Source organism: Oryctolagus cuniculus, chromosome 16, assembly GCF_051225735.1.
Source record: "Oryctolagus cuniculus isolate XC-2025 breed Fujian yellow rabbit chromosome 16, ASM5122573v1, whole genome shotgun sequence".
Taxonomy (NCBI): Eukaryota; Metazoa; Chordata; class Mammalia; order Lagomorpha; family Leporidae; genus Oryctolagus; species Oryctolagus cuniculus.
Window position 1 is genome coordinate 74311802 of NC_142882.1, and position 12335 is coordinate 74324136.

At 37.9% G+C, this 12335-nt stretch overlaps 1 protein-coding gene across 4 annotated transcripts in view; it reads right to left on the reverse strand.

Annotated features, from left to right (window-relative positions):
• UMAD1 (UBAP1-MVB12-associated (UMA) domain containing 1) overlaps positions 1–12335 on the reverse strand; it is a 218990-nt gene that overhangs the window by 46024 nt on the left and 160631 nt on the right. For all 4 annotated transcript variants that reach the window (XM_070059807.2, XM_017344468.4, XM_070059809.2 and 1 more), the window contains one exon: positions 7400–7461. In XM_070059807.2, the coding sequence (XP_069915908.1) occupies positions 7400–7461 (62 nt within the window). The remainder of the gene's footprint in view (positions 1–7399; positions 7462–12335) is intronic.

The following is a 12335-nucleotide window of genomic DNA, read 5'->3' on the forward strand; positions in this document are numbered from 1 at the left end:
CAAGATAAATACACAAATGGAATTATGGCTTTATGGGGAGTTTTTATTGACTTGTTTTTGCATTTTGTTATCTTCAGGCCAGTAAGTAAATAAAAATAATTAAGCAAATAAAAACATTCCTCAGCCTTGGAAACCAAAAATAAGTGCAAATTAAAAAAAAATCTTGTCTGTAGTTACAAATATAAAAAATTTGAAGTTCAGCAAACACTTAAGCAATCTAAAAATATCTGCTAAAACTAGGTTAAAATTTATAGTCACCAAAGTTGGACAGGGTTATGCTAAAAACTGAAATATATTCACAACTCTCAAAATATACCTACAAAACCAAAAAGAACAGGTCCACTAGTAAATTAGTAGCTAACATGGTTCATTTTCATGCTATAAAACACTTTCCAAGATTACAAATTATGAGGAAATTTCTTACTTGCAATGTTTATTCTCTTCAGAGATGGGTCATAATGGCAGAAACTTAGAACCAGGCCCCTTCTGCGTCTGTGGGTTTATCCCCAGAGTCATAAGTAACAGGCTCCTAGACTAGCAGAAGGCAATAAGTAACTGCATTATCCCTACAGCTCACTATCAAAATTCTCCCAGAAGGGCAATAAGAATAAAAGAAGGAATAGAATGATAAATATAATCTTTTAATTGGACAATTAGCTAAAATTATAAGTTTTCCCCTTGAGTACTAGAGTCTAATGACTAATTGTAATAAGCCCAAACATAAGTTTACAGGAACTCGTACTCTACACACCAAAAACACGGTGAATTCTGTTAGTTACCAATGGCTCTTTACTAAAAAATTATTTATTATTTGCTAGTGAAAGACACACACAGTAAAAGAGAGGGGAGCTCACATCCACTGATTCATTCCCCAAGTCCCTTCAAAGGCAGAACTGGGCCAAATAGAATCTGGAGTCTGGGAATTTAATTCAGGTCTCTAAGTGGGTGACAGGGTTGCTTGAGTCATGACCACTGCCACCCAGGGTCTGCATTAGCACAAAGCTAGAGTCAGGAGCCAGAGCTGGGAATTGAAGCGGGCACTCTAGTAGTAGGGACACAGGTGTCTTAACCAGCAAACACTTGCCTTGCCAATGGCTCTCAAAACACAGACAAAAGTATCAACTGAGAAAAATCAATGATGTTTCTGTAAGTTAGTCTTCCCTTAAGTAATGATATCTTAGGATCATTCAAAGGGAACTGTAAAGTACAGGAGTAGTTACTGATTTATGCCATTACTGAAAGAAACCCTACACTAGTTTAGGAAGGGTAGTGAAGAAGAGACAAATATACAAATCTCTTCAGGAAGTAATTAAAAATTTGATTGTTTGGGGGGAACGAACACTGTATGATTTTCAGTTTCATGAAATGCAGTTTCATTAATTACTCAATGCAGACATTAAGTATGATGCTTTTTGTATAAGTGACTTAAAATATCTCATAATCCAACTATGTAAACATTAACCTATCCAATGCCCAACCAAGTCACCTTTTTCAAATTCTATTCTGTTTACATGTTAGAATTTCTATGATGTCAAGAGATGTACTTGGGTAGAGAACATAGTTGTGAAATATACATGGGTAACATGTAGTTGGTCCTCTGTATATAAAATCAAACTAAAAATGAACCATAATGAAGAAGGAGGTGGGAGAGGGAGGGGGGGTGAGATGGGAGTTGCAGTGGGAAGGTGGGTATGGGGGAAAGAATCGCTATATTCCTAAAGTTGTATCTATGGAAAAATGTATTCATTAAATAAAAACTTTAAAAAAAGAAATATACATGGGCTATAAAGTGAAGGAAAAATACCATAGATGACTTAACAAAATTTTTAGCAGCCATTAAAACTGTACTGTAGAAGATGCCCAGCCACATTCATTTAATTTTAAACTGTTTATTATCTATCATGTAGATTCATGTGTATAAACCACTTAAACATTATGATTTCCTTCTGTATTTCTAAATGTCCTTAATGAAACATTTCATTTTGGAGGGACTTAATTATATAAAATTAAGTATAAAGAAACTAGAAAAAAACATTCATGGTTCAAAGCTTATGTAATGCATGAAAATCTTTCTCAACTCTTTATAAAAAATATTTCTTCTTCCATTGAATCCCTTAGTTATTTTTATAGTTATGGAGTATAAATGGTCTTTTATTAAATGCTTTATATTACAGTGATGTATTGAACTTTCTAAATTTTCACGAATACACTGAGAATCCTTGCATCTGAAAATAAGTCAACAAATCCTACAAAATATCTTGCTATCTTCCCCCATTTCCACATCCAACACCATTCCTTTATTTGAATTCATGTAAACCTCTATTTTGGTATTCTGAAAGCCATTTACTACAAAAGGTACTGAGAAATGTAAGTTATAGTTTGGCAACTACAAATTTTATCTTTTCAAAACTGTTTATTTTCATCTATTTCAAAGGCAGAGAGAGGGAGAGAGGGAGAGAGGGAGAGAGGGAGAAAGGGAGAGAGGGAGAGAGGGAGAGAGGGAGAGAGAGAGAGAGAGAGAGAGAGAGAATCTTCCATCTGCTGGTTCACTCCCCAAAGGTCCATAATAGCCAGAACTGGGCCAGGCCAAAGCCAGGAACCTGGAACTCCATCCACGTCTCTCACAAGGGTGTCAGATACTCAGGAACTTGAGCCATCATCTGCTGATCTCAGAACGCATTAGCAGAAAACTGGATCATAAGCAAAGTAGCCAGGAAACAGACACTCCAATATATGGGATGCAGACATCCCAAGTACTGACTTAACTCAGCACCACAATCCTGTAAATGTTATCTTTAAGTATTCCAGAAACTATACTAATTTTCAAGTACATTCTTATTTAAATATTTCAACACCTGTTGTATGATCATTAAACTAATGAATTAATCAATCTCTCTTGTACAGTACTAAAAATTTCTTAACAAAATTATTAAACTTTTCCTTGCTAATATATTAAGTGTGTCAAAACAATATCAATTAAAAAGAATTTTCTATAAGTAACTCATAAGAAATGTAAGAATCAGACTGACACTGTGGTGTAGCATATAAAGCCGCTGTCTGAAGTGCCGGCATCCCATAAGGGTGCCAGTTCAAATCCCAGCTGCTCCACTTCTGATCCAGCTATCTGCTATGGCCTGGGAAGACAGCAGAAGATGCCCCAAGTCCTTGGGCCCCTGCATCCACATGGGAGATTGAGAAGAAGTTCCTAGCTGCTGGCTTTGAATTGGCCCAGCTCCGGCCATTGCAGCCATTTGGGGAGTGAATCAGAGGATGGAAGACTCCTCTCTCTCTCTGCCTCTGCTTCTCTGTAGCTCTGCCTTTCATATAAATAAATGAATCTTAAAAAAAAAAGAAATGTAAGAATAACAATTTTGTGATGAAAGAAGATATAACTGTTTAAAATATCAAACAGAAAATAGAATATAACTAAATTTGAATGTAGCAACAATCAATGAACAGAATTTACTCATGTAAACAGAATTTAAGGAATAAACAATTTACTCATAAGATGATCACATATTTATTCACTTATTCATCCAGAAATCACTGACAGAACATTTATCAACATCACATGTATCTAACTGGATGACAGTTGCTGAGGCCATAAAGCCAAATAAAATATAGTCTTCACCTTCCAGGAATTCATAGTATAACAAAGTCACAAAAGAGAACCTACATAGTAAGAGGACATTGGGGTTAACTCTGGAGCTGAAAAAACGGTTTTCCCTTTTTTTTTTTTTTAAGATTTATTTATTTGAGAGGAAAAGCCACAGATAGAGGGAGAGAGAAAAAGGTCTTGCATCTGCTGCTTCACTCCCCAAATGGCCACAACTGCTGGAGCTGAGCTGATCTGAAGCCAGGAGCCGGGAGCTCCATCCAGGTCTCCCACGTGGGAGCAGGGGCCCAAACACCTGGGCCATCCTCCTCTGATTTCCCATGTCATCAGCAGGGAGCTGGATTGGAAGTGGAGCAGCTGGGGATGGAAACAGCATCCACATGGGATGCTGGTAACGCAGGCAGAGGCTTAACCTACTATGCCACAGTGTCGGACCCAAGAAAAGGGTTCTTAAAGGAGATGATTTTGAACAGAGTTTGGGGTTGGAGTTTTGGGGGTATACAAGTAAGAAAATCTGGCTTTCATTTTTTAGAAAGGCATTTGGGGAAAAAACTGCCCATCTACTATCAGTCTAGTGAACAGCTGAGGACATAACTGGAGTGGCAAAAAACAGATCTGGAAGATGTCTGATAGAATCAATAGGACTTGATGACAGATTTGATGGCGGGGAGGGGGGGTGGGTTGAGAGAATGAACCAAAATGGTATTCAGCCTCTGACTTGACAGAAGATTGACAGCATGAAATGAAATCTAGATGACCAGTTCACAAATATTTACTATGCACTGTCTATGTACCCAAAATATTCCAGGTATAGCAATTCTGTTTTCATTTTAGTCAGAAGAGGCAGACAGGAGACAAAAAAATAACCAGAGACAGTGATAAATGGGATGAAGAAAACAAAACAGGTTTATATGATGGTGATGGGAGAAGGAAGCTTTAACAGGAGGTTGGCAGTCGTGAAAAGTGACTCATGAATGATAATGAGGGAGTCAAGTGAAGCTCAAGACAAGAAGAAACAGCGAACATGAAGGATGGGCTGGGAGCAAGCTGAATAGCACCAAAGGACAGCAAGGGAGCTGGTGTATGGGGATGGGTACTGGGGCCCTGCAGAGCAACGAAACTGGAGAGAGCATGGAGCCCCTCATGGCCCACTGGAAGGAGCTCAGCATTTAGGCCAGTGACAGGGAGCAGGCAGCAGACTTAAGCCTCAGTGTGATATGATTATCATCTGACTCAAATTTCTGTCTGAACAGTAGAGGCAGAGAGTGCTCACAGAAGTGGTGGCTTAGCCTTCCTAAGTGACAATGCCAAGAAGCAGTCAGATTCCAGACAAACAGGTGAAGATGACAGGACTTGCTGATGGACGGGAGGTGGAGTGTTGACGCAAAGAGAGAAGCCAAGGGTACCTCAGAGCTTTGGGTCCTAATGCACTAGGTATATGGTGGTAATATTAAGCACAGATGAAGAAAGCCTGGACAGACAAGCATCAGGGTAGCGGGGCCAGGAATCAGTAGATCTTCTACAGTTGAGGAAAGACTAGTTATCTAAGAATTTGTCTAAGAGTTGTCTAAGAACTTGGATATGTAGCATCATGTGGCCATACAGATATAAAGTCTGGAGTCTACCGGAGAGGTCTAGATTTAAAGCCCTGAGACTAGATAAGGCTCATCAAGGTAGAATATAGAAAGTGAGGTGTGTGGAGCAATACTTTTGTCCTGAGATTTTTAAAAGAGTAGTGGGTTTCACATTAGATGCTTAAGATTCAGATAAATGATTATTTCGCTTATCTGCAGCAAAACTTATAGGAGAGGCCTTCAAAGAGTTCATGGAAAATGCATATTCTGAAAAAATTACGCATCAATTACAAAATTTTTACACCAAAGTAAACATATTTAATTCCATTTTACCACAACCTTATTGATTAATAATTTATTATATTAATGGAGAGATTCAAAAGTAGCACAATAATGATCTAGTTTGAAATTTCCGAGGATCATAATATCAAACAATTCTTTCTTTAAGAATCAATCTTGGAATTATATCAATGAATCAACTTTGAAAAATACCAACTCCTGGCCTTTTGGAGGTTCCTAGGCCATGAAGCCCAAACCTTCAACAATGGGATTAGTGTTTCCTTATAGGAGCCTGAAAAGATCAGAGTTCTCCCTTTATTAAGTGACAATATGGCAACAAGGCACCATCTATGAAGCAAAAAGCAGATCCTTTCCAGGCATCAACTGTGACAAGGCTTTCTAGACTCCAGAATTGTGAAAAATATGTTCTGTTGATTATAAGCTACCCAGCTGATGGTATTTATGGCTTGAACTAAGGCACTAAGCATTTAAAATCAAGTAATCATGGGGGATAATCCTGATGGTTATTTCTCAAACCTCAAATATATCCATCTCTATTCCCTATCACAAATGCAACTACTCCTGATCAGCACTCATTACATGTTTGAATAAATGAAAGAAATCAAGTTCTTTCAGTTTATAAGTGAGGTGTTTTTCTTTGTCCTTATATATGCTTCTTTCACCATCATGTACCCAGAACCTTGCATGGTGCCTTGAGTACAGTCAGTGTTCAATAAATATTTTTTGCACACATGAATGAAAGAATGAATTCATTGCTTCATAAGAGATATTTATGATATTTTTTTCCTCCTCATGAATTTACTTCCTTTATCGTGTCTTCCAATAAGATGTTTCCTTGACTTTAAAACACTTGCTCATTGTGAAAAGTACTAATATCGAAAGTAAAATATCTCTTCTTAAGATAAATATTGTCCTCTATTGACAGCTCAAGGCCGCATCAATTTATTCATCTAACTAATGTTTATTCACTGCATACTCTGCTAGGCCCTGGGGACACTACAGTGAACCAAACAGGCCAGGCATCTGAACTAGCTGAACGCAGCAATACCCTGCCATGCTACCAGCTGAATATAAGTGGAAGTGTGTGTTACCATGAAAAGAGCTTCAAAATTCATGGATATTCCTTAAATTTTGACATTCTCTTTAAGTCTTAAAGACAATTATTTCAGTGATTAAATATAGTTAGTACATTGCTACATAGCACATACAAGTAGCCATCCTAACTATAATGTCAAGCACCCTCAAGGAGCAAATAGTTTTCTCATGTGAAAAAGAACAAATATTCTGGTCTTGCTACAGAACACTTAGAAGGAGAGTACTTTGATTCTAGAAACATAAGGGAATATAGTACTGAATTCATTATTTTCAAACCTTTCTCTATAGGCTCATATATTGTTTATCAACGCAAATACAAGAAAGCTCAGAAAATTTGTGGAAAACGGAATTAAAAATAAAGATTATTTCAGTTCAGTGCAAAAATTTTAAAATCCATGCACAGTTTTTTCATAATATGCATGGTCTATAAACTTTTTAAAGATACTTTATATGCATATATTTTTGAGGGTGCAACAAAATTAATTAATTCCACTTTCAATAAACTTTTTGAAGTATGCATATATATTAGAACATAATCAATTACAAATAGTTTAAACATTTTCATGTAAGGACTCTGCCCTCTATTTTTAACAGAAATTTTCCAACTCCAACACTAGGAAAAGGGTGGCACTTGGGACATCACTCCCCGTGCTGCCTTCCACTGACTTCCAGCAAATCTCCTGCCTCTTGGTGTCACAGTACCTGTCTATACAGTGAGAGAAGTCACTGTTGTCAGAGGAGCACGTGATCACTGAAGAATACGGACCACTCATTCAGTTTCACCCCAAAAGAACTCTTATTGTCTTTCACTTACCTCTAAAGGTGGATCACATTCTGTACCTGAAGTTTTACTTCTTTGCTCATTTGCTGTGTCTCCTATAAAGAAAAAAAAAAGCCAAAAAACTTTACTATGCTGGTGGGACCAACTATCTTCTACTCTTTGAACTACCTTTTGCTAATAATAATTCACATTTCACATCACAGAAGCAATTTCCTTTGTTACAAAATAATCGGTCAACTTTTAAAGAAATGTAATTTTAGTCAGCCTCATAAATCATCCATAGTTATACTTATACACAAAACCTAAATTAGAAATGTACTCTGCGGCTGGTGCTGCAGCTCAATAGGCTAATCCTCCACCTTGCGGCGCTGGCACACCGGGTTCTAGTCCCAGTTGGGGTGCCAGATTCTGTCCCAGTTGCCCCTCTTCCAGGCCTGCTCTCTGCTATGGCCCGGGAGTGCAGTGGAAGATGGCCCAAGTGCTTGGGCCCTGCACCCCATGGGAGACCAGGAGAAGCACCTGGCTCCTGGCTTCGGATCAGCGCAGCGCGCCGGCCGCGGCGGCCATTGGAGGGCGAACCAACAGCAAAGGAAGACCTTTCTCTCTGTCTCTCTCTCTCACTGTCCACTCTGCCTGTCAAAAATAAAAAAAAGAAATGTACTCTGCTTTGTGTAGGTTGACTCTGGAAAACCCAAATGTATTTATATTTTGCACATTAAATTGTATTTCAAATAGACTACGGCAGCTTGTGACTTAAAGAACTTCAAATATTTTGAAACAAAATCCCTTATAATATGATTAATGTTCCTCCAAATTAATTTTTCATTAGGTTTGCCCTTTATAAGTGTATATTGTGTTTCTGCAGATTTGCATTGGAGTAGATATGTATGTTTGTAAGTAACAATTAACCAAATGTCAGACAATCATTACAGAAGTAAAGAACAAAGACCAAATGCGTAAATTCTTCAGTTAATACATTGGTTCCTAAGGCTAATACCTGGGTAGGTTATATTACTAAATTAAGTTGGTGACTAGGCTGGCTTGAAGGGCACATAGTTGGGTAAGAATAAGCATAATTTATTAATCGCCCATCTCAATATATGGTCTGTTAGTAATATCTTTGTAGAGTCTACCAATGAGCCTATTTCTTTGCAGCATAATCTGAGGTAAATTTGGCAATCTGTAAATTGTTTTTCCTAAAACATTTAGCCAGTTCAGGAATGTCCAAAGCAGAGACAATTACCACATCCATAAATGAGGGCTTGATTGACATTAAAGGTTAAGAAATTGTTAATATAAAGAAGTCTACAAGTATTAACTGGACCTAATAGATGAAAATCTTGGGTGAGCTAACTGTTCCATACAAAACATAGAAGTTTAGTTTACCAACGGCTATGATCAAGGAAGAGTCTAATGAAAATTTTAAAGGAGTAAATATAACCCTGTTAAATTCTGAAATCATGAAGAACAAAATTTGTAATGTACTTATGTAAAATAAAGTAATTTCCTTAAATTCTTCTATCATGAACACCTATTCTAGCCTATCTGCTTTATTCTCAGCTGTGTGCAATGATATTATCACTGGGCAGAGCCCAGCACATGATATATGGTCAATAAATATTAGCTGAATAAATAAGTGAACTTATCTGGTTAGTTTATCATCTATAAAACTGTCAGATTAACATTTAACAGCATTTATTAAAAATTGTATTTTAGTATACAGTAGTACCTTTCTACTAAAATATATTTATGAAACTTAAAAGGCAAAATTATTAGCACTTTAACATTATTCCTAGTAATCTGTAATTGTCGCATAATGTGTTGGATTTCTTAGAGAGTCCATGATTTTTTTAAGGTTTATTTATTTATTTGAAAGTCAGAGTTACAGAAAGACAAGGAGAGACAGAGAAACAGGTCTTCTTTTCCACTGGTTCACTCCACAATGACAGCAATGGCCAGGGCTGGGCTAGGTCAAAGCTGGGAGCCTGGAGCTTCTTCCAGGTCTCCCATGTGGGTAAAGGGACCTAGGACTTGGGTTATCTTCTGGTGCTTCCCCTGGCATATTAGCAGGCAGCTGGATTGGAAGTGGAACAGCTGGGACTTGCACTGGCACCCATGTAGGATGCTGGCACTGCAGAGGGTGGCTTAACCCCCTATGCCACAGCACTGATCCGCCATGATTTTTTTAAGAAAACAACCACACTAGGGCCAGCACTGTGGCATAGTGGGTAAAGCTGCTGCCTACAGTGCTGGCATCCCATATGAGCACCAGTTCAAGTCCCAGCTGCTCCACTTCCAATCTAGCTCCCTGCTAATGCACCTGGAAAAGCAGTGGAACATGGCTGTAGTGAGAAAGGTTATCAGTCTTCCTGATATCACATAACACATCTGCCTTGAAGCAATTGTAGAATCATTATTTACCAAAATGTCATGTCTAGCAATGACTATGATAGGAAAATAACAGATTACAAGGAAGACTGCCATCTGCAAGATTATTTCTTTATAAATAGAGGTACAAAATGAAAACTAAACAAACACACAGAAAAGAACAGGTCACAGTGAAATATATGTTTTGGAGGGTATTTTTCTCCCACTAAAGAATTACATTACTATGGTGAAAATTCAATTATTATTTACATTTCTATAATCCCTGTAAAAGTTAGGTATTTTAACAATAGATAAATAAAAAAGATGTGAGAAATGTCAAATAAAACACTTTAGTTTTCAAGTATCAAATTAACTCTAACTTATATCCAGGGCAGATTCATTTGCAAGTCAGCCATTCAAAAAAACCAAAAAAAAAAAAATCAGCATTTCATAGGACTCTATCTTTCATAAAGACTCTTGTTTGGCATCACATGTGGTTACTGTTGAGCAGGTGCAGAAAATTATTCCTCTGTCCAGCTGACAGGTAGATGAACTCACAGAGGGCACCGTACTCAATGACTTCATGACCCAAGGTCTCCCAGGACAGAAGTCACAATGAGGGTAGAACTTTGTCTCTTGACATCCCTGGGGACTCAGTGGTCTGGTGGAAGGTTCCAAGGGATGGGGGCTAGCTGACAGGTATCAAGTCTTTGAGTTGGAAAGCAGGGTATAACAAGAAGAGCAAAAGACTCCAAAATGCAGCTCTGAAGGCAGGATTTTGTGCTGGTCTAAGGCCCAGGCACCCAGATGATTCTCTCCATTCTTTTTTGCTTCCATAGTCCTCATGGATGATCTGTTTTCTTCCTTTTCCATTTGGTGATGCCAAATACTTCCAACACGAGCATGCCTCTGTCCTTTCTGGTCCTTTAAAGCAAACAGTCTCCTTGATATAGAAGCTTACAGTACTAGAAACAACTTATAAGAAGCAAAACTTCATTTTACAACAGGCAAAAATTGCACATAACCACACAATTTCCTTTGTCTAAATTACAGTTTTTATTTAGAGTGAGTAAATTATCAAGGATATATATATATATATATATATACACACTAATGAACAAGTTTCAGAACTTAGTGTGGGATTGTAGTGAAAACTCTATTTTACATTAGGGGTTGGCAAAACTTTTTCTGCAAAGGTCCAAATAGTAAATGTTTTAGGCTTCGCAAGCCAGTTGGGCTCTGTCACAAGTTTGCAATACTACCATCATGGCCAACAGAAGTGGAAGTCAAAATGTCAACTAATGAGCATTGCTGTGTTCCAATAAAATTGTATCTACAAAAACAGGGGGCATGCCATAGTTTCAAATCCCAGTTTTAGAGAATCTATGTACTCTACCTTTCCTTTGAACAAAAAGTTGATGTTTGAGCTCTATGAGGAGATGAGAAAAGAAGGCATGCTCATTAGAGCAGCATCATGATCCCATTCTTCTGGGTGAAGGGGAGGAAGTGAGCACCAGGTGGAAGGGAAGGTGGAAAAGAGAGAAATTCCCAGGGATTGGAGGGGAATCCCAAGGCCTACTTGGGTGCCCAAGAAAATGCCCATCTGGAAGGGTTGATGGTGGGTGGATGAGGAACAGACACAGAGGAAGTTCTGTCAACATTCACCACAGGCTTCTTTCTGCTCTCCTGTCTGTGGGTGGGGAGTTAGGGACAACTTGGCTGCATGCAGTCCTGACTCTCTCTTTAGAACAGAAGGACTGAAGGAATCCAGAGAGCACATCACTCTGTCTGCTCTGATCCTCTCTGCAGGGACTTCCTTCCATTTGGGGAAGCCTGCCATAGCCTGGTGAACTCAATCTGATTCTGGGATTCAGATTAGGTTTCCCTGAAGGGACTTCAAAATGTTCATGGAAAATGGAATTTAAAAAACAAGTGTATTTTGCTATAAAAAAATTTGAAATCAATGCATGGAATCCTCACAGGGTTCATAGAAAATGTGTATTACGAAATATGTGTGGATTTCTTTTTTTTTTTTTTTAAACTTTTATTTAATGCATATAGATTTCCAAAGTACGACTTATGGATTACAATGGCTTCCCCCCCATACCGTCCCTCCCACCCACAACCCTACCCTTTCCCACTCCCTCTCCCCTTCCATTCACATCAAGATTCATTTTCGATTATCTTAATATACAGAAAATCAGCTTAGTATACATTAAGTATGGATTTCAACAGTTTGCTCCCACACAGAAACATAAAGTGAAAAATAATAGATGATTTTTTTAAATGATGATGAAATCAGAGCAGACCTATTGTCATGTTTAATCCCAGTGAGAGTCAAGTTGGGAATTGATAATTTCTTTTTTTTTTTTTTTTTTTTTTACAGAGGATCAGTTTAGTATGCATTAAGTAAGGATTTTAACAGTTTGCACCCCCATAGAAACACAAAGTGAAATATATTGTTTGAGTACTCGTTATAGCATTAAATCTCAATGTACAGCACATTAAGGATAGAGATCCTACATGAGGAGTAAGTGCACAGTGACTCCTGTTGTTGACTTTACCAATTGACACTCCTGTCTATGGCATCAGTAATCTCCCT